This window comes from Cyprinodon variegatus, unplaced genomic scaffold (assembly GCF_000732505.1).
Source record: "Cyprinodon variegatus isolate N-32 unplaced genomic scaffold, C_variegatus-1.0 Scaffold5, whole genome shotgun sequence".
NCBI classification, from domain to species: Eukaryota; Metazoa; Chordata; class Actinopteri; order Cyprinodontiformes; family Cyprinodontidae; genus Cyprinodon; species Cyprinodon variegatus.
This window is the reverse complement of record NW_015150458.1, coordinates 752,411-780,408: the sequence shown is the minus strand read 5'-3', so window position 1 is coordinate 780,408 and position 27,998 is coordinate 752,411. Positions and strand designations below refer to the sequence as shown.

At 40.9% G+C, this 27,998-nt stretch overlaps 1 protein-coding gene across 7 annotated transcripts in view; it reads left to right on the top strand.

Annotated features, from left to right (window-relative positions):
* The window catches only part of gse1 (Gse1 coiled-coil protein), a 199,624-nt gene that overhangs the window by 142,876 nt on the left and 28,750 nt on the right, over positions 1 to 27,998 (top strand). For 2 of the 7 annotated variants that reach the window (XM_015374049.1, XM_015374067.1), the window contains one exon: positions 24,811 to 25,008. The exons of 1 other annotated variant lie outside the window; for it this stretch is intronic. In XM_015374049.1, the coding sequence (XP_015229535.1) occupies positions 24,811 to 25,008 (198 nt within the window). Of the gene's footprint in view, positions 1 to 4,568; positions 4,781 to 21,928; positions 22,183 to 22,233; positions 22,255 to 22,319; positions 22,339 to 24,810; positions 25,009 to 27,998 lie in introns of those variants that run through there. 4 more of the 7 variants (XM_015374097.1, XM_015374082.1, XM_015374074.1 and 1 more) reach the window with 4 other exon arrangements.

Genomic DNA, 27,998 nt, shown 5'->3' with positions numbered 1-27,998 from the left:
TGGAAAGGTGGAATACATTTGAATAATGATACAACAGGAGCTGGAGTTTCTAATAACTGATATCAGTGAATCAGCTTAGACCCAAGGGCCTGCTGATGAACATTTAGGGAAGTTAAACACACAAGACCAACCATTTTTGCTTTAGACACAAGCACATGTGCAGCAACATAGATCTATGTGTGCCTGAGTAGTGTGCTGGTGCCTGGTTTTCCAGATCAATGATGTGTGGTTGGGTGATCGATGTGAGGGCTTAGCAAACTGGAGGGAGCTAATGGGCAGGTCAGCGGCTCAGACACATCCTGGCTCCCCATGCCTATTATCCTTACGTCTGTTAATAGGCCTCACCACACTCCCCTGTTGCTCCCACACACACATAGAAGCCCAGATCATTTGGCACTGATGAGGGGAGCACACATTTTCACTCCTTACAACCTCATTCTTTTCTCCATTTCTTAAACTCACATCTTTATTTTACTTTTCAATTTTTTCATCAGGTTTACCTCCTTGTTGTGCTGTCTTTGCCCTGGCTTAACAACAAGCCTTAGTTTGCAGAAACACAGCATGTGTTTGCAAGTACATTAGGCGAGAGGCAGATAAGAAGCGTTTTTACAGCCATGCAAAGTAAATATGAAAGAGATTACAGAGAAACACTCATCTAATCTCCTCAAAGACGTCTCGAGCACACGCAAGCTTAGAGACAACCAATCCTCCGCTGTTCTGATGATCCAAGGTAAACAGTGGTGACTTCTGATTGGTCACGTGTTCTTGTCAGTCAGAATGAACCTGGTGGTATTTAGCTAAGTTAAAAAAGGCCATGATTAGGTAGATGTTTTATATCTAAATCTTCTAATTTACATATATATATTCATTTTTTTTGTTTTTTGCTTTTGTTTCTAGTATTAGAAGCATATTCAGTGCAATTCAGTTTATTTATAGCACCAATTCACAACACGTAATCTCAAGGCACTTTACAGTGAAAATTAAACCACATCATACATGTGTGGAGTATATATGAAAAGAATTATATATTCAGCTCCGCTCTTTTTTTATTACCTTAATATATTATCATTAGTATCTCTTTTCCATTTGCCACTGTAAGGTGCAAATTACTTGAGGATGAGAGGGGCAAAAATTCTAAAACCTGTTCTCTCATTATTTCGTATCTTAATTTGTTCACTCAAAAATAAACTGGAAACTAATATTTTAATTAAATAAATTAGGTAAAACATATAATTGACTTGTTATTTGTGTTAAACTTAAGTAGAAAACAGGTATCTTAACACTTTTGCCTTATTAAAATAAGGCAGATCATCTCTGAAATGTTGGATTTGACTTTGAAGTGTGTAAAGAAAATGGGTTACTTGCTGTCACTTTACCTGCTTTGTGCTGATTGGTCAAATTTGAACCATTCTGAATTGCATTTAGGGGCCAAACTAAATCATTCGGAGACCCCCTCTTCAGGTGTAGATCATACATCCTCCTTTACTGTCTTCTTCTGATTTTTAATTTACCTGTCACTCATGCAGACCCTTTCCTCCCAGCATCAGATCTACATGTTAATTACCTTTTTCCTCACTCCTTAATTTAATATCTGACTGCATGTGAAGAACGTGGAACATATTCCTTGTAGGCAGTGCTTATTCCTTCCAACCCTGACTCAATCTTACTTACTTTGGTATGACTGTAGGTTTTAAGAACAAAAACAGTCTCCTTTATTTATGTATATGATTTATTTAGATTCTCATCTTAACTAGCAGGTAATTTAAATGCAGAGCAACGTGAATCCAGGAGCTTCTCCTGTGGCTAAGGCTACATAAGCTGCTACTTGTCATCAGTATGACCGAGGCAAGGATAGATGTAAGGGTCAGTTGTGTTGTGTTTTTGTGAAACATTTTTGGTAGAAAGGTTTCATTCATTTGAGCAGACATCTCATTCTACAAACCTAATACTTGAGACATGAACAATATTTTATTGCCAAAATCATATGTATTTTGTGACACTCTGTACCGGGACCTTTGCAAAACACAAAGTTTTACTTGCCTGAGCTAAACGAAATAGGGCAAGGAGTATGATTCTGCTGACTTTAATAATTAAAAACAATATTAGTACAACTTCCCCATTCACACAGAGGCACACACACACATTTGCTCCTTTTCTCAGCCATGCAACAAGGCTGTGTCTCTGGTGGCTGATAGATTGTAATGAATGTAACAGCAGTCAGATCCTTGAAAAGCCTCTCAAAAGCTTAAGCCCCTTTATTAAATTAAGCTAACGATGCCTAAGGCCAGGTCCGCTGCTGAGAGAGAGGGAGTGAGCTGGGGAGAGGAGAATAAGGGGAGGCGGTGCAAAACGAAGCAAGGGCTGCAGAGGAGGGGGCAGTGTTAAGATTCAGTGGAAACAGCTAGTAGAATGAACGAGGGGTAGGAATGGGTTGGGGGTTGATATCAGAGGAAGAGAGTTTAGGATGTTAAGAAGAAAGGTTTGCAAAGGACAGCAGGAGGAAGAACGCCCTACAGATTCCTGTAGACAGCGGTACACCTGCAGCTGAATAATAATCTGAAGTCTCACTATAGAAGATCTGCAGTTAAACTATGTTTTTTAAAACTATGCCAAAAACTCAGCAAAAAGGCCAATATTTAACCACTCGGTATCTAAATGGGCCAAGCCTTTCAAAGCTGTTTTCACACTCCTTTAGTCAAATGTTAATTACGTTTTGTGCTAAATGCTGACTCTCTGCAGTGATATGCAGCGAGAAAGAAAGCTGCACAATAACATCGGTAAATAGGGACATTTACAGATGCACAATCACACTTTGAAACATATAAACAAATAAAGCACATCTTAATGAAGCTCTTTGTCACTGCTCGGTTTGTTCCTGGATTGGCAGCTAAGCTTGGTGTCACTGTGTCTTTAACACTCTTTAGTAAATTCTGTTGAAAGTTTAATTGTTTTACTCCTTTCTCACTTCACACATTCACGCATGGTGCTTTGACAATACACAGAAATGTGGTAATGAACTGCATTTTAACGTTAAAGATTTATAACGGAAGCATCTAATTAAAAAAAACTTAAGACTGTGAGCAATTAGTGTTTAAAAAACGATCATAAATGGGACATAATAATGCTAAATTTATACAATTTAATATGCGTTTTGCGCTTTTGCTCTTTTTGCCTTTTTTAGCAAACATATAAACACAGATGACCCATCAAAGCTCACAGGGATGTTTTATGAGTTAGGAGGTCTTGTTAGGTTTTTTTTTCCTTGAATCAGTTCAAGCAGAGGTACAGTATACAGTACAGTAGCTACACAGAGAAACAGAGACTCAAAACGGGTCCATGCTGTGAGAAGAGGATTGCTGTCTTAGTTTAATGATGTTTTCCTTTCTCCTGCTGTGCTCGCTGTAAGTTCATAAAATTCTAATATGGCAGGAGACACAAACAATATGCAATTAGCACAGGTTTGATCCAATGCATGCTGCATTTAGCAGATTCATGAAATACTCTACAAAGGGCTCTCATCCCAGTTACTTCATTACAAGATTAGTACTTATATTTTCATCCTTGGCATTTGAACAAACCCCTTTATTTAGTGCTTACAAGTGCATCTTTGATTTTACAGTCTGTGCATTCTCTGCTATCTATCCGTAGGAAAACAATTGATAAGCCACACAAAGGTTCAGACTGTCAGCTGAAATGTGCTTTATACATAGCAGACTGCCCCCTTGTGGACTTTTACCAGAACTACACTTTCCTCTCAGCTCCCCCTGTAAATAATGGCTGGTAGTTTTATTTATTTTTTTTATCTATAACAGACCAGGACCAAACTTTCAGATAAGTCCAAAAACTGATGTGATTTCTTTTCTTCTGAAACTCTTATCATTGTTGTTGTTGTGAACTCTGTGGTATCACATATTGATCAAACCTGATTGCTGTATTGTTGGCTTGAAATTCAATTAAGTGCAGCAAGATAAGTGAAAACCATTGGCCATCACTGAAAACAAGGCACTGTTGTGACAGACAGACAGAAGTGGAGGGAATGTAACCAGATTTCTGAGTATTACAAAACTACAAACAAACAAATACTTACAAATCGAAATATCCCAAATGGTGATTGAGATCCCTGTTTTCATTGCTGCTTATAGGCTCTAAGTTAGCAGCGCCTGTTTATGGAAAAAAACATTAAATATGCGGAAATAAATAATTGATGTGGAATGTAAAAAAAAAATGCAGAACACGCTCAGTTTTAATTTATTTACCCCTGCTAAATTTCGTATGTTTCCTGTCATGTGTCATTAATAAATGCTGAAAGGCCCTTTAATTTCTGTAGGCTATTTAAATGTCCAGGAAGTGTCTCCTTTCTCCTGCACATGGAGGAGATGTTTCTCTGGATAAACCGCTGCGCAGAGGGCAGTGTTGTCTGGGCAGCAGGTGCTCCCACCCTCCGCCCTTTAACTCCGGGGCCACCGACTCGTCTTGTCTCCCCCTGAGTGTCCGGCCCCCGCCGAGGCGGAAGCTCCACCTCCCGGCTCCCAGCAGCCGGCCGCCTCTCTGCTCCTCCTGTCGGCACTCCGCTCAGTCCCTGTAGCCTCGCTACGCTTCGGAGCTTCCTGCGTGAAAATAAGAAAAAAGTCCAGAGTCGCTGTTCTCGACGGGGGAGCAGATGGATCCGAGTTTTGGCTGAGGGAGACATTTTTTTTTTTTTTTTTGGGGGGGTGTTATGATTATTATTTCGACAATTTTTTTACGAACACCGGCGGATTTACCCACTATTTTGTTTACGGTGAGTGATTGTGTTTAAAACCTTCTTACGTTGGCTGTGTTTTTCTAAGCCGGAGGTTGTTTGTGTGAACGTGCGAGCAAACGGCGGGGGTTTTTTGCTGAGGAAGTCATTACTATGTCGAGGAAACGGGTGTGCGCGCTGCAGAAGGTCTGTGCACGTGCGCGCGCGCGCCCTGGCGCGTGAAAGAAAAGCGATAGAAAAAGAAAGATGTTCTCATATGCTTCCAGGTGACCGGCTACGCTTTTATTTTTACTGCTTCCTTGTTTGCTCAGGCTTCTCATGTGGTCGTGTTTAGAAACGCTCAACATCTCCAACGTTTTAGTAAGTATATATCCCCCCCCCCCCCAATTAATTAGTCGTTACTTGTGAACTGTTGCGATTATGTGTCACAGTTGTGTGTGAAAAAAGAGTTATTTCCCCCTTTTTTTTTTCTGTAGCTCAGTCTCCAGTCAGACTGGCTCCATTGAAATGATTGTCTGATCTGAGGTGTTCCCTGAGAGCAGAGGGGCAGGGGGGGCATTTCCTCAGTGACTCTCTGCTACAGTGACACGCTTTCACCATTTGGTGCTCTGGGGATGCGGGTCTTGACCCCCGGGTGGGGGATAGAAGCTAGAGGCTGTGTGTGTGTGTGTGTGGTTTGAGGGAGTGTGTGTTATGCGCGTGCGCGTGGCAGGTGGACCGTGTTGAATCACTTCCCACGCGCTCCTTCACTTCTTTAGAGCCGCAGGCGCGTTCAACAGCTGCTTCTGTAGTGAACACACACCGAGAGGGAGAGACCCAGCACCCATCGGTCTAGTCACTCACTCCAGTTTTAAAACAGTCTGCAGACACAGCAGCAACAGGCTCTACTAAACACACAGCTTACCTGTTTCTTTATTTCTGCAGCCAGGAGGTAAAAACCTTCCAATCTGATAAGGGGAACCCTCTGCTGTCAGAATGTCATTAGGTTTGTTTAATTAAAACAGCTCTATGAAGTAGAGTTAAAATAGCTTTAAAAGGTTGCCACCATCACGTTTCAAATTAAATGCTATTTATTTATTTCACTCACTTTCAGTGAAGTCAAAAGTAAACACATTTGTTACTTAAGTAGAAGTATAGATACTGTAGTTTAAAAACACTCTGGTAAGAGTTGAAGTATAAACTTGACCTCTTTACTCAAGTAAAAGTGAAAAAGTACTCCAAAAACTACTTAAAGTATAAAGTAACCTTTAAAAAAACAGCCAGATGCCAGTATATGAATTTCAAAAAAATTCTTTGAGATAGGGCCATGGATGAGGGAGGTCTTGTTGGTCTCAGTCTCCATCTCTCGATACGCTCTCGCCTGTGTCCGACCTTTCAGAAATGTCAACATATTTTTCTGAATCTGACATTGTAGCATGGCATAGACAATTCACGTTTACAGTTTGAAGAACACCTGCTTGCTTCTGATGATTTCCTTTAGCTAACCAATGAGTGTTTGCGTCATATGACTCATCCAATTACACTAGTTTTCACTAGAAGTGGATGGAGCCAATGATCTGCATTGGATGGCGCACATGACGCGAAATACATATTTATAAACATTAAACCGAAGCCAAGAGTAACGAGTAATGTTTGTTTTAAAATTGTAAGAAATAGTACAGATACTTGTGTAAAAATATGTATTGAGTAGAAGTCAGAAGTAGGAAGAAAATTCAGTAATGGAGTAAAGTATACATACCTAAAAAGTGTATTTAAGTACAGTAACGAAGTATTTGCACTTTATTACTTGACACCTCTGCTCACTTTATATTTAAACCCTTAATTTTTAGTTGCATTAAAATGAATGCTTAGATATAAAGGGATTTGGATGTTGCTGTAATATTTAAATGGATAAGCTACCTATTTTAGTCATTATAGTGCCATTGGGTCTCAAAGCCCTCTTTGAAAATTAAACCAAATATGGATGAAAAGTATAGATTAATGAATTGATCTAAAACTGATTTCATCTCATTAGTTGAGTTATGATTAGCTGATAAGTGGCCTTTTACTTAAAAAAACGTGTGTTTCCCTTGTTTTAAGAGAGTTTCTTATGAGGAATATATCAAAATATTTTTAGAAAAATGTATGTTAGTAATTAGTATTAATTACTAACAACAAACAGTTTCTTGCATAACGTAATTTAATCATAATGATGGAGTATGACAGATGGGGAACCTTTTACGTTACTGGAAAAATATGAGAGGCATACCACCCTAACCCCCCCTCCCCCATGACCAAAGATGTAAAACTATAATTTAAAGACAAAGAATGTCACTCTGACATACTGTCAGACTTTTTAACCGCTTCGTGTCAATGAAGTGGATGGTAAAGCTTAGTTTACGCATGGCGTGTCCGCCATGTCAGCTCGACCAAAAGACATCATTTTAGCATCCACCTGCCTGATTTTCCGCTCTGTTCACCTAGGGAAATTTATAACTGCATGGAGAAACATTGATGGATGAGTGACAGCTCTTACTGGTGAGGATTTACAAGACATCTCATGATTTGGCCCATGAATATCACAATGATCAACAGATTTTGAAAAACTCTTGGAAAGAAATTACTGTCAATCCCAGATAACAGGAAGAGGCTTCAAAAATGTTCGAAGCAACTAAGTTTTCTAATTCCTTATGTTGTGTGGCGTTAAAAAAGCAGAACGTACGTGCATCAAGCATAGCTCAGCCTTACCTGAGATGTGGCTCTCTGTTTTCAGTGTAATCCAGCAATCAGTGGTGGGAGCGCCACGTCATACTGTAAGCCATGCCTCTAAACAGGTGGTTATGATTGCTCTTGAAGAAAAGTTCAGCTTGCCTCAACTATTGACACATTCGTATGCACTCACAATCAGTTGTGCTGGACAGTACCATTTCTTTTTCATCACATCCTCACCTTCCGAGCACTTCTTTAGTTTTTGGTTGAGAAGTAGAAAGTACCCAGAAATGCTGCAGGCTGAATTAGTGCTATTTAGGTTTATACGGCATTTAGTGAGTGTTTTATTTGGAAACAGACCAAAAGTGCATCTGCATCCTTGTTGCTATTAACCAGTGAAAAATAATTCACACTTAACTAAGTTTGGATAGCTTCACATCTCTGTTCAAGGATGCTTTTATCTGTGGCAAGATTATTTCTCTTTCAGCTATTAAAGTCTGGCTTTGCTTGAGGATAAACATCCCTTCTGGATGGTGATTACATTAAAACACTAGAAATAGTCTGTTCAGATGTTATCAGTAAATCAGATGGGGAAAAAAAACTTTTACCATTATGCAATTAGAACCGTAAGTTGATTATTTGTTTACATCCCTGAAACCAAAGAAAGAATATTCATGCTATAGACCATGCCATACAAGACATATATACATATAAAATGTTGTTTGGTTATTATAGCTCTGTTAATTTGAGTTATTAATATTAGTAGGATGCACGCTACACAGACAGGGCACAAGTCCTTTTCACTGCTAGGCATTCTAGAGCCACGGTTTCCACATGCTTTAACAAGTATCACAATAGAATTGCATCTAATTTAGTTTTTGTTAATGTGTTAAGACATGCGAGGTAGGAGTTACCCTAAAAATGATCTTGTTTTTCTTTAGTCATGATGCTGCTGTCGGTGGCACTGTGTTACAGGTTATACAGCTCTGTATTTTTTTGGTTGAAAATGTTTTTACCACTTAAATTGTCTGAGCCTTCGCCACATCTGTACAGTTGTGGTAACTTTGTCACCTTTTTTTTATTTCTGAGGTACGGTGGAAGAAGCTCGCCTGAAACGCTGCAGCCTTGTTTGCATACTTTACTCTGCTTAGAGTTTCTATTTCATCACCACATTATACATATGCAACATATATAAACAGAAAACAGCCATAAATTAGATCTTTATCTAGAATGATGATATAAATCTCTACTTAGCGTAGCGGTGGCCCTCTTTGAGCTGCCATCTATGTAGCCTGACCTAGTTTTAGAGAGAGACCACTTGACAGAATGTATCTGTAAATCTTTGAGCAGGCCTTGACATTTACCTCTGGACTGTTTTCTAGAATATCAACACGTGTTAATGTCTTCCGTTCTTCAGAATGAATGTATTTCGCCATCTAGATGGTTATACGAAAGAGAGCTATGTTTTTAGGGTTGGGGAATTTTTGCTGGTGATTTATCAGCCTTCTGGCTCAGTCATGATCCTAGGCCTGAGTCACAGTTCCTCACACAGATATAGTTGTGTGAAGGGCTATATCAATGTGGGTTTTATTTCTGCATGTTTTGGGACAAAACATATGACTTTGACTCCAGACTTGTGGTGTAAATGTTTTGTTTTTTTCCGATCATATCCCTTTGCTTTTAAACTCGATCTGTACATCAGCTGTGGGGATTCATATTACCTACCAGGGATTTAAACAAATAATTGACTTAAGATTAATAGTCAATGAGAAGTTTTTTTTTAATTATCTAATGATTACAAAACATGTTACTGCCATCCACTAAAAGGCCCCGGTGGTTATTCTTTAACAGAGCCTTGCTGGTATTCGTTAAAGAAGTAATGCCAGAGCAAAGGCAAGCTAAAGCTAACCTGGCAGTAGCCAGACTGATTTGTATAGAACTGAGTTGATTTCTATGATATCAATCTGGGATGGCTGCCGTTCATTCATGGACAGATGGCTGTCCATGAAAAGGAGTGATGTTTAGTACAATACTTGGGGCTAATTGTGTGATGTATCAGTTAGGGGCAGATTATACTTCTGCATCCGCACACATTAAATGTCCCTTAGGTCTGGTCACAAACCAGTTTTGCTGGTATGCTTCTGCACCGTCGGTCTGGAATTTCTAGGGACGCACAGCAGTTTCCCGCCAAAGCACAAGGGGGAGCCTATTCGAGAACTCGCGAGAACTTAGACGGCGGGGTCGGGAGAGTTTATTTTCCAAAACAATGACGCGTCTGCAAGATATCATGGTCATGGATCTAGAGTTGCTAGACATTGAAGAAGAACAGGTTCTGTTAATGGAGTTGGCAAAAGGACCGATTAACCTTTCGTTGTCGTTGTCCATTGTAGTTGTTCCTTGGTTTTTAAAAATGGCGCGCCCCAGCACCAAATCGAGAAGGATGATGACAGCCGGAAAGGCATACCAAGGACCAATCACAGCTGCTTTTTTTTCTGGGCTGTTCTGCTTGAGGCTTTGCGCGGGTTTGCGACCGTCCGGTCAGGACTTTTTTGAGGTGGGTGACGACGGTTGCAGAACCCCTGTGCGGGGGGCGTGGTCGCGCACAGAGACAGATTTGAGGGTTTTGTAATGCCATAGCAAGGCCCTTGTGACTTTCGTCATTCCTGCACATCTCACCCCAAAAAAACACTGCTGGCATGTCATTGATCTGACTTGTTGGTGGTTCAGAGATGGACGTATTAGCGGGAGTCTTTCAAGATGGATTTGTTGTGAGACTAAAAACTCAGATCTTGCAACAATCCAGCTTGCAATGCAAGGCTAAGCTAAAGCAGAAATATGAATCGATACAAATGCACATCCAAAATGGTTTTCTGGGGAGAGGATTTAGACTTTCAACCTCTCACAGCCAATCTAAGGGAAGGTGGTAGCAGCACTGGATTGTTTCTAATGTTCTGTTTAAATAGGGTTAGGCTTTCAGTATAATTTTTGGCTTTTCTTTTTTAACTGACTTTAGAAAATGCTAATCAAACTTGAATGGTATCCACAGATATGAAAGGCTTATATTGGGATAAATTTTCTAGCTTTATTTCCCAGACCTAATATTAACTTTTTTTTTTTCTTTTAATAGGATTCATAACTACTTGTTTTCTAATAAACCTGCACTATTTTTACTTTCAAGGTTAGTGTTTGTCTGCTTTGGCCCATTCATTTGTTTGGCCATGCAGCCTCAGGGTTGCACAAAGTATCTTTCAAAACTCATTTAGGCACAACCACTCATGCTTTTGAAAAGTCCAGGAACAACAGTTAAGTTTGGACTCCTCTTTACCTTAATGTAATGATGGACTTTATCAAACAGACAGAGATAAGTGTCTTTTGAATATCTACTAAACGAATCAGTATGAACCAGGTTAATGAATTTGATTTGGTTTCATTTTTTTCCCAGACTTTTGTCTTCCTGATGGATCAGCTTGTGATAATGTTTACCAGGAGGTCTTTCTCAGAGGTGCAGAACTTCTATTATTAGTCTGCTGTTTAAAGTTTGCTTTTAACCTTTAACGGTGCAATCGTGCTTTTTTAACATGGTTGGCAGGTTTTCAGGTGCTGCTGTGCCGTTTGTCGTGCTGCGGTAGCCTGTGGTGCTGTGATGTCTGGGGGCTAGACGGCAGCTGTTCTGAGCAGAGTGTTGGTGACAGTTTGTCTGTGGCAGCAGCACCTGGCTCTGTTTAGAGAGTGATTAGGAGAGTCCCAAGCAGCTCCCTGTCCTGTTTACACAAGGAGCCTGGAGTTAAAGGTGACCCACTTTGCATTTTCTTATCAACAGCCCACATTGATAGCTTTGAATAGCACAGACTGTAGAGGGACTTTTGCATGGGTTTACATAGCTCTCAATTGGAAAGAATGGGATGTGTTTGACTGGGCGAGGCTTGGCTTTGACTACTATTATAACAATGTCCTTAGGTGGTATGAAAATGTGGGAGAGTGTACCGCGCTGTGTGTGTGTGTCGGTGCTGGGTTTCTGTGTGGTCTGGCTGTGTGTTGGAAGAGAAACCGCTGTAGGATGTTTATAAAATGAGGGTTTTTCTTGGTCAGTGTGTCTCCCTCTACCTTGGTCGTTCTTTTTCTCTCCCTCTGTTGCTTTGGCTCCCCAGCCAAACCTTTGTGCTTTGTAATGTTCAATTCTGGTTGAAGGCACAACAAGGCATTTGATTCAATCCGTACGTCTAAGAATCCCTACACTAGGTGTTTGAAAAGAATAACGACAATAAATGTAGGCTGTAAATGTGAGGACAGCTGAACAAACAGATCATAAAGTATTTATCTAAGGGGAAGACAATCAGGCAAACAGACATATTCACAGATGGAGGCGGGCAAAAGAAGTAAAAGATTCTGTCCCAAATAAAAACATTTTGGCTTATTTCACTGCATGACAGCTTATCCCTTTTCTCATCTACTCTCAGTAACAGAACAGGGTAAACTTGCTCCTTATTAACCCGACAGCATTAAAAACCAACAACGAAAAACAAAAGCTCACACCTGGAGACTTGATTCCAACTAAGGCTCTAGGAAATGAATAGAAGAGCTGATCTTAAATAAAACCATATCTCTATTTTTGGCCTATACTACTACTACTACTGGCTTTAAATATACATGTTCAGATCATTAATTTAGAAAAATATTTTAGCTGCCAGTTCTTTGTGAAGTTGTCATGCCCATGTTGTCATCTGCATTGGAACACAATCTTAGTTTTTCTTTCTTAAAAAGAAACGCAAAAATGCGCCTTTATTAGCCTCCCAATTAATAGTTTTCTGTGAGGTCAGAGCTTCTGTTTGTATTTTGTTTTGCTCTCATTCAGGTATTTCATTTTTAAATAAAATAAAATTGAATTGGGTGACATGTTGCTTTTTTCTGCTGTGAGGATTTCATTTATAAAACATGGTATAGTTCACAACAGTGGGTCTGAAACTCTTTCTAAACTGTAAACTTTACTATAAACTGCCTTCAATTAGCTGAACAAGTGAAACTCCCTTTTAAACCTATCAGCCTTGTTCCGACAGGCGCAGCAAAGCAGCCTTTTGGATGACTTTAGATTATGTGTGTGTGTGTTTGTGTAGCTCATGTTTGCTATTGTCGTTGTCATACCCCAGAACCTGATAAGGCCTTGCCAAACAAACACAGCACAGGCAACGTGAGAGCAGTAGATAAGCGGATCATGCACATGCTCTACACTGACCACACTTGACTATTGCTCTGACCCACTCTGTCTTAATTACCAACTTGTATCATGTGCGTTTGTGTATGTATTTCAGGGATCTTGTATACTTTGTCTTTATCAGTATTGTCTTTGGGCCCTGCAGTCACAAACCCTGTTACAACCCAGCATTGTGCCAAAGGGCTACTTTTCAACAGTAGTCTTTTCCTCTGCTATCACATCATCATCTCTGTTTTAGCCTCTATCTGTGTCTGCTTCCATGTCTCTCCACTTTGTCGCTCGTTTCCTCTCTCTCTCTGCTATCTGCTATATCAGCTGACTGACATATCCTATGTGTCGGTTTGTTGGCTTGCCTTCTTGTGTATAAGAGTAAGGTCAGTTGTACGGCGTAAGAAACGAAGCGAGCGTCTGTGGCCAAGTGTTTTGATCATTTCCTGGACAAAGCTGTGTTGATGATCTGACAGAGGGCCTGGAGTTGCCAGCTAAACTTGTTTCACCTGGCCTATATTTGTCTAACTAAAGAGCCTCTGTTTTGGAGTCATTTTTCTGTATCTCTGCTTTACATCTCATGTGTTTTCTATTATCGCAGTTTCACATCAACTATATTGGTTTTCCCTGTGCATTGCCAGTGATGCGCAAAAACTCAGTGGGCAAAAGTGAATATAGTAAGTTTGACATTTGATAGATGACATCTTTGGCTTTCTCCTTGTGTTTTGAAATGTTATTTTATTGAAGTTGTTGTCTTTTAAATAAAGTGAAGGTTCTTTTTCATTAAATGCTGATTTTAAGTGAAACAAAGAAGTTAAACAAGAAAAAGTTGTTGTTGTTGGTCAGCATAATGATTGCTTTTTGAAATCTTTGGGTTTTATTTCTAGTTGTCCTCGACTGAAATGAACCATTGAGTAAGTTGTATCTCAAAGATGCTTACTCTCTGCATAGTAGATAAGTCATTCAAACTAGTACTTTTAAAGATACGGCCATTCATTTTTGATTGCTTACATTGGGACCAGAGTTTCACAATTGATCATAAGGAAATTGGTATCTGACACTTTTCCTTTTGAATGGCAATTGGTAAATGTTAATTGCTATGGTTAAATGCAGGAAAAAATACAGCGCACAATATTAAACGTAAGATTGATCACAATTTTCAGGTTATAAACAACATCATTTCAGACTTTCCACTTTCTTAGTTTAATAACATTTCAGTAAAGGTTAGGGACTCATGTCGTTGGAATGGGATGATGTAATTTCTCTCTTTTCTAGTAGATTCAAAACTTAATAAAAATATTTGCCGCTTATTTATTTTCTGTTATGTTAAAGCTCTTCTTAAAAAAGAAAAAAGCCAGAACGAGTAGAGGTTTGTGGAGTTAGGTCTAAGGACAAGAGATGAAAAGCAATTGGCACTTGCATAGCCAAAATCCTAAATGGAAGGTCAGCTTTAATCTTAGATATGCGTGAGCAAATATTTTTAATAAAGTTTTAATCCATTTTATGTTTGCTTCTTTTCACATTTGTGAGGAGTACTGTGTGGTAGGAAGGGTCTGCTCACCTTAATTATCACTTTCGTTTACGGACATTTAAAGTAAGGCTGCACAGTACATCAATTTGGAATAGTCAAGGCAATGAAAAGTCATTTATTTGATAAGATGCTTTGATATTCATTAGATTATTCAACATTAAAATGCCACTTTGCTAGGTAAACCTGTTCAGTGACTAACCAGTAAATTATTTGCCAATGAATACAGCTTTCTGAAGTTCAAACACCTCATCAGAACAGGAGAAAGGAGGATTGAAGGGACAGGCTGCTCTAAGGATCTCAGAAACTGCTGAGCGACAGAAATATTCATGCCTTGTTGATGACAGTAGATTGGTTTGAAATAATAGAAATGCTCCAGTAGGTTAATGAACTTATTATGCAGTCCAACTTTAAGTAAGTCCAGAAGACCACAGAAGATGCCAGTTCTCCCAACTTAAACTAAAGGTACAATGAAAATTGGTTTATCGAAAGTATAACTCATCACACTCAATTTACAGTCACCTTATATCTGTTTCAACATCCAGCTGGTCGTGTCAGAATGTGGCATAAAACCATGTAGCTTAAGTCGGCCATACACTGTACGTGTTATGTCCTTTTCGGGCCGATTCTCTAGTCTTGCAAGAATTTTTTTCGATCAGGCAGAGTTTCAGCCTCACCGATCGTCCTGCGTCATCATATAGTATACAGGGGGTAACGAGGGGTGATCAGCCTCTCACTACCACCTCCCGATCAGGAATCGTAAGGTCGGGAGAAATTCAAGCATGATTGAAATTCAGTCGGCTGTCGTGAGGTGTTCATGGACAAATCCTGCTGTTGAAGCACAGCTATGAGCATCTACAAGCATATTTACCAAAACCTCGAGCACTATGCATGTGCAACAAGGGAGTTCTTCTACTTCCTCTTCAAGATTGACGAGTCCGACCAGCGCCATCTCTCGCCGCTAAGTCCAACATGGCTTTTGGACGTGCAGTGTGAGCAGTTGGATCACATCAGAGCATCGGGCAGAACAGTGTGAGAACATGCATCGTGAGCTGTGAACTTTTAAAGCCTGCAATTTTATCATACAGTTTGAGTTTTAGCTGCATGCAACGATTGAAAATATGGCAGCGTATGCCCGGCCTTACCCATCATCTGAAGTTCAAATCATCTCCTAGTACAAATATGACAATTAGATCACTGTACACCCAAAGGCTGCTATATTTCAGTCCATTTGTTCAGCTCAAGAAGGTGCATCAACAAAACAAGCAATTTTATAATGTCTGAGGAATGAATTCATGCATCTTGGTGTACAGGTGGTTTTTATGGCTTAGATTCAGTCGACCCTGAAGCGCATAGAAAGTAGTGGGAGTGCCTCGATATCAAAAAGAGAATGAGGGAAATGGTGATAATTGAGAAGCTCTAATTTAGGATTATGGATAATATCATCCCTCAGATCTGCCTCGTACGTTGATTTTTTTTTTTTTTTCTTGTTTTGTTTTTTTTGTGTTAAAATAGTGATATTAAACTATGCGGTCATTATATCTCTAACAGGATACCAATTATTTTATAAAGAATGCTGCGCTATGTGGTCATGGTAACATTTAGTGCCCTGATGAAACTGAATCACTAATCAACCTTCCATGGTTTTGGACAAGCATGTGCATGAACATGCAGGAGATCGCTTAAATTACACCAATTACAGGATTATAATAGGGTAACTCTCCACAACTGGACCTAGCAACACAGAGTCAAGTGAGCATCTGTGCGTTTATATGCCTGTGTGTGTTTGAGCCACTTGGGAGTCAGGGCCTATGCAGAGCACTCGCAGTGCTAATTAGGCAGCTACAACCTAACTGGGTACATCACAGGGAGGAGGAGAGAATAGAGCAGAGAGACGGGATGAAGTGAGGAACGTGTGCAGCGGGGAGCTAGCAAAATCAGAGCCTCCTCTCCTGAGGTGGTTTGTGCAGGGAGACAAAGAGAGGAGGAGGGAGAGAGAGCTGTAAGATGATAACCACCAAAATATGTTACATGCAGCGGGGTCCCCAGGCGCCGCAAGAATGGCAGTGAAGAACTGTACAATTCAGCCAGGGCTGTGTGACATGTAAGCTTCCCTGTGTTTTTGTGTATAGCTGTGGCTGTGTGTTTGCAACGTTTATGTGGCGTAACGTTTACAAAGAGCACCACAGGTGCAGGAACCACACAAATATCCTTGGCAGGTCCTCTTTGTGGAGTTCATGATCCAGAACATCTGTTTTTTCACCCTCTTGGTCTGAAGAGAGCCACCTTACTCTTCTTGTGTAGCAGATGAGGGGAAAAAAGGGAGTTTAAACAGGATATGGTGGTGATAAGTAAGAGCCGAGTTCCTCCTCTAGGGAGCAGCGGCCCTTTTGTCACCCCCCCTGTAGAAGACTGCTAAAGGCACAACCATCCAGGCAGCAGCTTGACTTCAGGGGGAAAAGGACCACAAAGAGCCAGAGACACAGACAGGAGGCTGTTGTGTGTGTCTGAATGTGTAGCTCTTCATGTGTGGGTTCACACTCTCTAAGCAGCGTTGTGAAGCGTAACCAGACTGTTCTGTCATACGCCCACGCCGGTGTCTCAGAGAACACAACTACACACTTCCCAGATGACATGCACGTACATGCACACAACCACAGCCCCGGCAAGCCTAACCACAGCTGATATGTAATTAACAGACAGAGGAAATGGCCCTGTTGGGGTGGGTTAGGCAGATGCAAGATGGGAGGGAGGGGAGAAAGTCACCTCAGCTCAAACCTGCCCTCAAGACACACCGTCTCTGTGTAGCTGTGCTGCGCGCGCACGTGTGTTTGTGCTGGATTTGAAAGGGAGAAGGTGAGAAAAGGGAGATGGATGGTGGCTGGTCTTTTGAAATCTCTGTGTTTTTGTTGGAAGCTGCTGTCATGCAGGTTGTGGGTGTGGGGTGGGGGGGTGAAGGTGAAGAAAAATGAAGTAGGAGGAGAGGTATGAATAATATGCTGTGCACGCTCCTAAAGAGAAGCTTGTCAGTTGAATTCAGGCTGTCTGTAAAGGAGGACGGCTCCTTTTTGGATGTGGGATCTTTGGGCTCAGGACAGTGTATGGTGGGTCACGCCTGGAGGTGCTGCACTTTGTTCGTCATTGTAGCACTATAATGCCATGTAAGGACAGTTCAGATGGTGGTTTAACTTTTTTTACTACTTCCACAAGACGCAACGTCTTTATCCGTCTATTTCTTTCCCCTTATTCTACAGTAGAATCACTGCCTTTGATGGTGTCGCTTTGCAGCCTCAGCGCGCCTTTTGCTGGATTTCTCTGATATTAGAGGTTTTGTCTTTGGTGTGGGGGTAACAGAGAGGCTGCTTAAAAGGTGTGCAAACACTCACACTCTCACACAAACACACGATACACATACGTTGTATAGCACCTAAGGGCAGATTGCTCTGACATCCCGTGTCAGAAATCAGACAAAGCTGAAACTACCAGAGCAGGTTTATCCTGCAGTACCCCTAGATATTCCACGTTTGCTCAGGATCATCACAAGCATCTGAATGTACAATTAAACCTCCAAATTTACACTCCTCCTTTATGACCTGTAGGGTTTTTAAAGGTTTTTGCTTGATTTCCATTGTTCGAGCCGATCAGTGACTCTCAACAGAAAGTAGTTTCATTTTATTTGTTTACCCTGATGGAGGAGCCCAACTAAGCAAATAGAAAGGCCATTTTAATTATTTCCTTGTTCTCTTCAGTTAACCTGTTCTTCTGCTTGGTGAAATTTATCTGATGTTGTACTTGCGTAATTGTATCCCAGCACATACTTTTGACATTTTGATTATTTCAGGAAATAATTTTAAATGCAATTTAATCAGTTAAGTTGCTCAAAAAGGAAAGTACCCTCTTTTTTCTTTGACAATGAGAGAAGGAAATTCTATATCCCCTACGCTTTTCCACACAGCTTGAGAATCTTTCATAGCAGCTTTGCTACACAAGTGTCAGTTAGCAGTTTGTCACCTAAGTAGTTGATTTTTGTCAGCCACAAAGTTGTGCTTCCTGTGGTTATTCAGTCAGTTAAAGTAGGTGTGACTTTGGCCTGTGTTACATATCGTTCTGCTTGGTTGGTTTCATCCACATTTCTGTTTCGCTGGTTATTTTTAGGCACCCTCATGTTTCATTTCTCTGTTTTAAGCCTGAAGTTTCCTTGATGTGTACCGGACTTCTTAAATACCTTTTGTTCTTTTTCTGCAGCCCTTTTAATGACCTGTCATCATATTCTCAGCCAGCCATCCATGCTGACATGTTCTCACTAAACTGACTGTATTATCCCTCCTGCATCTGAGTGACTTTGTCTTTTCAGCAGAGAGGTTGGTTGAAGTTCCTGCTGCTAAATGAGGAATGCTTTTTTATTGAGTGACCATTTTTATATATACATTTTTATACAGCTCTGATCAAAAACCAGAATGATTGGTTTTATCTGTTATTGTCTCTTTATTTACTGGGGTTAAGTGAAAAGTTATCTGGATCTGTTTTAGTTTTGAATCACATAAAACTAGTTTTTTTTGTTATTGAAAGCATTGTTAAACAACATAATTGATCCCCCCCTTTTTTTAATTTAATAATCCTATAAAGGGTCATGTTTTTGTTAAATGCGTCAAGGGAGTGATCTTGTAAATCCTTTTTCATTTAATACAGCAGATGTCTTCTCTTCCGTATACTGCCTAGAAGTAATAATAATCAGGATCATCCGGTCAAACCATACAAAGAACCTAAAACTGACAATAATCCTGGTCTGTGTACCTCTTTTTTATTAGACTACACTCACATTTTCACAGACCTAATGACAAGAAATGTTCTGGATAACATTTAAACTGTAAGTCAAGTGTTTTTCCTTTCATCCTTGCAACTGCAGCTCTGCTGCTACAGGAAGGATGATCAGAAAACAGTCATCAAGTTTCATGTTTGAGGAAACTAATTATAGGGATGTCGGTGAGGAACAAAGCAACAAAGCTTCAAAAGTATTCAGTGTCTGAACTAGTTTATTACCAAGACATTTTTATTGCCCATGTGAGGGCAGGGCACTCACCGGTTTGGCTCCGTTCCTAAGCAGCGCCTCAGTATTGGAGCTAAAGTATGCTTTTCTAAGCCTCTATAAAATGGTTTTATCTTTGTGGTGTGTGTGTGTGTGTGTGTGTGCAATCAATACACAGTAGCTGGAGGTGGTGCACTTTCTGTCCGAGAAGTGTTAGACTTTCTCCAGCCGTCCTGGTGACTGGATCAAGTTGATGGGCCAGCTGCACTGCGCTGCTAGTTTTAACAAGCTGATAGGCAAATCCCTTCCTGGTTAAAGATTAACCACCCGCTTCAGCTGCCATCGCATTATCTCTCCACTGGCCAGGGCACACAGGAGCCAGGGGGATTTATTTGATGTGTGTGTGTCAGAAAGAGAGAGGGTTTTCTGCATTCCAACCACAAAAGGCTGGAATGGCGAATGTGTCTAACAGTGTGTTTTTTTTAATATAAAAGTGATCGGCCTTTCTCCCAGCTGATTGTTAAAACTGTGTGATAACTTTGTGCCATTTAGCAATCAATATATGTGTGGGTGGATAAGTAAGCATGTGTTGTGTTTTTGGGTGTATTCTGTTTACATGTTGTCTGTTGTAATCTGACTTCTTCCTTCATGGGTTTTTTTTTGTTTTCCCTGAGGGCGTAGCAGCACTCAAACAGTTAATTGCATCAAGGGGAACCTCTGATTAACCCCCAGGTTGCCAGGAAACCATTATATCAATTAGCCTCGCATCTAAAATATCTCATTTATAGGGGCTTTGCACTAAGAATGGTGGAACTGGAAATGGCCTTTGTCCTCTGCATAATCCCCAGCAGTATCATTTTTAATCTGTTTTTCCTGGTGTGTATCAGTAGCTTTTAAGTCTGTGACACCGTGCTGTGAACGTGCCGATTAACTGTAACACATTGCCATCTGCTGGAAGATGGAAGAACAGAGACCTCCAAGGGCATCTATATGTAAATGTTGGCTCACTTTTTTTTGGAAATTCCTAAGAAATGTCTCATCATAAGTTGCAGCAAACCATAATATTCTTGTCTTGGTAATAGAGACGGCCTTAGTTTGCATGTTGCTTGTTTTTTTTTTCAATTTTGAGGGGGAAATTGAGAGGTTTAAGAGCACATGACTGGTTAGACCATATTTAATTAATTATCCAATTTTATTTTTCAGTGCCTGATCGTATAACCTCTTTATTTATTGTTATTCCTACTAGAGTCCTAGGTTTCTAGTAATTTATGATTCCTTATCGTCTTTCTTGCCTATGTTGTCCATTAAAACCTGGAAATATGGCAGAAAGAACCCACCAGGAGTCGACTGATCAAGTTCCATCTTGTGCATCAGTTGATTTACTGAGGATTGAAAAGTTCTAGTTTTAAAAATCAAATATATGGTAACTTTCCTAAAGATGTCAAAGTATTTTCAGTGAAATGAAAGAAGGTGTCAGTGACTGGATCTATCTTTTATGTGTGAAATATTTTGACCCCCTTTCCACATGTTTCTTAGAGCTTTGTGTCCGTTACGCTGCAAGCCTGCTAGCCCAGGCTAATAATCTAGCCAGCATTAGCTGGTTATAACAAACAAAAGAGCGTATCCAACGGTCTCACAAGTGTTTGAGAAATCAAAATAAATTTAGTATATACTTATTTTGATTTTGCAGAGGCTTCTGCGTTGAAATAAAAATAATATACTTTAAAGCAGGAGGAAAAGTTCCTCTTCTCTTTTAAATAAAAACAGTTAAGCGGCATTATTTATTTGTGCTTTACATCAATTACACATTTTGCATTTTCCACAGACAAAAGGCCTTTATCAGATGAAAAAGAACCAATCAGAAAAAAATGGCTCAAACCTCAAGGAAGCTTTAAGATTAGAAAATAGATGGCAGGTGTGAAACGTGAAAGTGTATTTTAAGGAGGTGGTCTTCAGCACAGTCCGGGCCTGGCTGTCGCTATCTCTATCAGTCACATGCTCTATCGCCCTTTCAAGAAAAGCAACAAAGTGACAGAAGGAGGAAATGACTAAAGAAACAACTCATTCACACCCCTGCAATAACAGCAGCACCGCTGAAGGGGAAGTCTAACCCGCAAATGTACCCTTTTCTTGAACCCCCCAAAACATAAAAAACCCAATTTTTATCTGGTTGGATGGGAACTGTATTAGTGGTGATACAGGAAATAATTTCTCTTGTTTTGGGGTAAAAAGTGTTTAATTAAAGAAGAATAATTAACCTGCTATTTCCAGACGGAGCTGTGTTGTTTACGGAGATAAATGCTCTGATTACAAAAGCCTTTCTTTCCTAAGCAGTCAGGCTTGACACAGGTCAAGACATGCATTTTAGTTTTTTATTTTTTTTGCTTCATGTGGGGCGTTTCACATGTGTAAGTAACCTACCAGCTCCCACCCATCCTTGTCTATGCAAACTCACACTGATTCTGTGTGACACTCCCTAGCAATGGGGTCACATGTAGTGACCGACTGAGCGCCCTCCCCTGTCTTCCCTCCCTTCCCCCTTGTCCTTTTCGCCTTGGCAGGGCATGCATGCCTGTGTCTGTTATCTACAAATGGCTGAGGAATTATAGGTTGAGAGGGGAGGAGGAGGCGTGAGGAAGGGAGAGAGAGAGAGAGAGGGAGGGAGGGAGGGAGGGAGGGGGTGCTGGGATGAGGTCATGTGACATAGCAGCAGCTGCTTGCCTAAGAATTTCTGTTTTCTCACTTGGGGAGAGAGCTTGAGCAGGGAGGGGAGAGATAGGCAGGCTGTGTGGTGTGTTGCTTTGTTAGATAAGCTTTTAAACAGTCTGCGAGAGGCAGGAAGACAGGCTGGCAAGGGAGGGTGCGGGTGGATGGCTAGGAGGAGATAGAAAGAGTGCAGGAAGATGGCTTTTATCCCGTTGGTGGCTACCGGCGTGTGCTGGGATGGGCTCGACGTGAAGATGCAGCCGTGGGGGATCCAGGCGGCTTCACTCCTTTGTGCAGTAAGAAGCTCACACCATCAGACTTTTAATGCCACGCTAGGACTCGTGAACCACTGCCAAACCTCTAGATGTGTGCGTTTATTAAGCTCATCGCTCCATGTTGCTCTCGTCTGCCTGTCTGTGGTTTCGTGTGTGTGGTTTAATGCTCTGTTTCAGGTTAGTCTCACAGAAAGTTGATGTGGTAGCGTTCTTTTACTTCCGTGTCTGACTTTAGACAGATTCTTTTTGCCAGAGAAAGCCTGAAGTGTGTTTTCCTTGACCAAGTTGGGCTTTTGGGCTGTTGGTTGAGAGAGATTGTTGATTCCATTATTAATTGTTGTTTGGGTTCATTCAAAGTGCACTGGGTAAATGGGAGGTTACAAGCGGGACAACTCAAGAGGTGTTGGGAATGCTATTCACCATCTCATTCCTGACTTGCTACCGTGTGTGTGTGTGTGTGTGTGTGTGTGTGTGTGTGTGTGTGTGTGTGTGTGTGTGTGTGTGTGTGTGTCTCCACTTAAACACTCACACAGGGTGCTGAGCTCCTGCTCCCTTCTCAGGAGGGAACATGATCTTTTTATAGCTCTGAACCTCTGGGGTAAACCCAGCTATAACTCCTAGTTACCTAATTATGGCGGTGAGATATTGGCATATTTTGCTTTTTTATACTTTAATCAATGTAATACTGTCAGTCAGAAGATTGCAGAGGATATTGATTCACCAGTTTCTTTTTAAAGGGTTTCCTTATACGCTTCCTAGTATTTGTGTGTTGATGTTAATGTTTCAGGCTCACTAAACCTACACTTGTCTGAACTTCCACTGTCCTTTGAGCCACCCCTATTTTTGTGTTTGTTTTGCTGTAGCATGTAAGGCTATCAAGCTCCACTCTGGCATTTAGGGATTGCGCTAACACAGAGACTGTCGGCATGGTTCATTTTACAAGAGACACACACACATACATGTACAGGAAGCAAAGGGGCAGCTCTTCTCACACTTTTATAACCCTCTATTCACCACCCAACTGTGACCAAAATGTGATAATTTCTCAGGTTTTCTAACCTTCACTTTTCTCATTTTCTTTCTATTAACTTGGAAATATTAAATACAGTGTATCCTTTCCCCGCATTTGTTTTTAAAAATGTTTTTATATCCATGGGACTGTTACCAGTTTTGATGAGTTATAGACATTTTAAAAAGTTAAAAAAATAAAACTGCAATTTGCAATTTACCATTCCTGGGGTTTTAAGGCCAGCTCTGTATAATAATAACTGCACTTTATTGATTTCCCATTGGAGAAATGTACCTCTGCATTTAACCCATCCCCTTGGGGAGCAGTGGGCTGCCATTGTGCGGCACCCGGGGAGCAATCGGTGTTGATGGTCTTGCTCAGAAACCCAGAGTGCAGGCTGTGGGGATTGGACCGGGTAATTGCAACATTCTCACAGCGCAAGCGCATTGCTCTAACTCACTAGTCCAACACTCACTCATTATAGAATATGCCCCTCCCCAACTTGTTGCCGCACAGCCACATTTGGCTATGTTATTTTAATCCACCAAACAGACAGAAATTTGAATCAAACTGCTGTAATCAACTTTGATCAGTGAATATTTGATTCTAGCATGAAAAAATATTATCAGCTGATTTCTATTTTCTATTAAACAAATGCTAAAAGCAAGTCTAAACTGCTAAAAAAAAGAACTAAGGAAATGAAAAATTAGCCTTTTGCAAAAAACATAGGGTCTGGAAACTAGGGCTGTGCAAGTAATTGCTTTTGCAATATAATCAGATTTTTAAAACCAGATTTCAAATCGTAGAACTTCTCAATTTTGCTCCAATTACATAAACCAAGAGTTAAGACGTTGACTTTCTCACTCCAGCCCTTTAGGTGGCAGTAATAGGCTTCAACTTGGTTTTGCTTCCACACAGAAGGGAAGGGAGATTTGTAGCCAGTGGACAAATAGAAACACGCACTTTTCCTCACAACAGTAAAGGTAAAGTCATACCAAAATGGAGTCCACACAAGCACGCGTTCAAGGTCATGAAAATAATGTAACTTTTACATGCTGCTAGTTATTCATAGTTACCATAGAATGGCCAATGATTATTCCCTCTTCACTATAAAAATGTATTACAAATCAAGCTTTTTTTCTTGAATTCATTTTAGAGAAAGATTTATTCTGCTGGATGTGAATTTGCTTACATTCATGTGTTTGGATTTCACTTATATGATTGGCAAATGCTCAATAGAGTTTCTGTGTAAATTGTGACCGGGGGCCACCAGGGGCCATGTGGGCATACCTCTGAGGGTTTTTCTTTCCTGACAAAAGGAAGAGTGACCTGCCCTCCTGACCTTCCACCTCTGACCGTAAGACGTACGGCCCTGAATCCCCATCGTCTCCAGCTGTCACAGATAACCACCATCACTATCTCCCCGGCCTTAGCCTGTTTTCGAGGAAACAGCCAAATGTCTTTTACTTCTCACTTGTTTCTTTGCATTGTTCCTCTAGCTTTAATTTCCATTTAGGCCATTTTTAGGCAGAGGTGGCTGTTTTTTTTTACTCGGGTAGGAAAGTTATGGATCTCTTTATTGTTAGCTGTGCAAACAATTAATACCTCCCACCCTCCTTTGTGTTTGTCTGCTTCTTTAGGCATGAGCCATGAGCCAAAGTCACCATCATTAGGAATGATCTCAACGGCGACCCGTACAACGGCGACGGTCAGCCCCCTCACCCCGTCGCCTCTGAACGGCTCCATCGTAGCAAATGGAAGCCCAGCTGCCCAGTCAGCCCACTCCGGATTCGCCGCAGCCCTCCGTAAACTGGCAAAACAGGCCGAAGAACCTAGAGGTAAAACTAAAACTTGGTGTGATTAGGATTGATTCCTGATTGACACTGGAAGTTCGTTTTGGAAGAAAAATTTCATAATATTGAGAATTTATAAACTTTTTTTTTTTTTTTTTTTGCCAAATTTGATTTCCTTTTTTTCTTCAAATTTTAACTCATTAATCTAGTTAGTACTTTTAACATGAATCATGTGGTCTGTCTGCTCTATTGAACTTAAAGCTGTCCCTGGAAATCTGAAGTATGGTAAAGAACCCCTCTAGTTGACTCATTTAATGCTCTCTGTGAGAGTCTCTATGCTCAGTTCGACCTGTCCCCATAATTCTTGACACTTCGGCTAACTGTAATCTTAAAAAAAAAACAAAATCTTCCATCATACAGTTTTTTGTCTTTTTTTTTTAATAGAGATGCCAGAGAAAGCACTGATCAAGGATCAATAGTGTGTTCACACTATCTGTAGTCCAAATTCACCACATTTGCGTGATGTTACTCCCCTGACATATTGCTGGCAATCTGCATTGAGACTGCTGTCGTTTCACCTGAGCTCTGGCAGGAGCAGCAGGAGTTCAGAGCAAGAACCCCGGAATAGGGTACGCCAGGCGACCAGCCATGCCCTGCTCCAGAGCTAAGGAAGGAGTATGGCGTCACATTTTAAAACGCTAACGAGCAAAATAAACATACTCACATGTACGTTAAACTACTTCTGTGCACGGTTTATCTACCACTACAGAACAGAATCACACATGTGTGAGATACTGCCGCTTCGAGAGGAGAAAATTTCTCTCTGCGTACCCCTGCTCCTCCCAGGCGTGCTTGGAGAAGCTTCCGCCACTGTCCCGCCTCCAGCCGTAGTCTTCACTTATGGATGACGAGCTGTCAGTCAAAGGCTTCCTGACACTACTTCCCGTGTGATCATGTCTGCAAGTCCCAAACAGGCGGAGGCTTACAGAAGAGGTTTGTCTCCGCCCAACCTGTCAAAACGCATATTCCTTCGTGCTAGGAGAAAATCAGTCCGAGGACAGAGACGCTTTTGAGAGCGCAGTCATCCTCGAGCGTGACCGTTGGATAGAAAATCGTGCGTGCGGCGAGATCCCCGAGCGCCCCTGGGAGGAGCTTTTGATTTTGTTGTGCAGTGGTAGATAAACAGTTTTGAAATAAATGTGACACAATAAAGGAGGGCAGTGGTGAATCTCAGGAAGACACCAGGGAAGAGAGGGCACAGAGTGGGGCAGAGATATGCCACCTATTGAAGCTAACGGCTAAAAAATAAAAAATAAGAGGAGGACAGCGATTGTTCAGGTGGCAGGTGGAGAGGACACCACAGCCTCTGCAGCAGCTGGGCAGGACCTGCTCTGGAGCTACTTTGACTAAATCTCCTTGGTCAATACTATTTTTTTTTACATTTTCCACTTCGGTTGGAAAACTTTCTGCTTCTTAACCCTGAAATTCCAGCCACAGGCAGTTTTTAAAGCACTTTTTTACCCAACACAGAAAAACACACAATTTTTTCCAGCTTCAGTAAGCATTGCTTTGCATCCTTTACAGGTGTTGCATTGCTGTAATCACTAAATAGTGCCTATTGCATCGAGGTGGTCCCGAATCTCTTCATAGGGATAATTTGCAAATTGGTCGCTGGATATGTTGTGTGTGTCCGCACCATTATAGATCCACTGATCAACCACCCAAGATCTACAGCTGATCTATATTCCCTTTATTGGCTTCAATCTGTAATGGGCTGGTCAGAAACTGAAAGGTCTGATAGTTTTGACTCTATTCATGTAATGCATATAAAGTACTAATTTTCACTAGTGTCAGTCTATCAACCAGCAGCTGGTAATTTTTCCAAAATCTAAAAACAATTACTGATGTTATGACAGTAAATCTTAATGTTTTGTTGAATTCAAAGCTGACAATTCTTTCATGACATCAGTAATGACTCCGATCTTAAGCTGGTATAATTTCAATACAGTTTGAGCTGTACATCAAAGAATTTCTGGAAATGTTTGAATGCCTTTTAAAAAGGAAAGTCTTTGCTCCAATGGCCCTGGGGCTACAGCAGCCATAGTACCACTTTGTTTCTGCACCTTAATCAGAGGGACTCCTTCCAGTTTGCTGCTCTCCCTGGACACCTTTCTCCCCAACATACCAAAGCCTTGGGCCCAGAGCTCATCAGATGATTTATTAGCTCCATACAGTCAGTCAGCTTCTTCTTAATTTCCTCACACAGTCTTTCAGCCCATTATCTCTGCTCACTGGTTTAGCCTTATATGTCAGGCCTATCGCTCCGACTGTTGCTGTCAAACACTATGATTAATAATAATAATACATTTTATTTCAAAGGCGCTTTTCTGGGCACTCAAACACTAATTTTACTCACCAATTCAGTCTTGCCTTTTACTTTAAAAAAGAACCCCTTTCTTTTTATAAAAAAATTTCCATCCCATTTCTATTAAATCTGCCCTAAAACTGATCATTCTAATATTTAGTTTTACCGTATGTGAGAAGTGCACAAAAGTATTGGTAATTCAAAATCGGCACAAGAAAGAGCTGCTTTTTTTCCCTTTGTCGTACTGAGAGCAGATGTACCTTTTTTTTTTTACTAAAAGCACGTTGCCTTTGTTATCTCTGAGATCTGCACAGCCTGGTTGAGTAGGTAGTGAGGTGTCAGTGAGGCGGCTGTTGGAGATGCAGCAAGGTGCAACTGCCTGTGTAGGAAGCTTTGTGTTTCCAGGGTGGGCAGTCATATGGCTCCTGAGCTGAAGTCATTTTCTGTCTACAGAGTCTGTATTTATAACCAACGCACACCCAAACACCCCCACATGTATAAACAGTTGTCTTTGCAGTGGTATAAGCCTTGTGATTTCTTTACATGCTGCAGCCTGCTGTTCTTTCATTACCTTTTGACTCAGCCTTCTCTTGTCTTTCCCACCCTGTGTGGTGTATGCTTTCAGGGGCAATATATGTATGAGAGATGTCATGACTCACGTTCTAAGGCT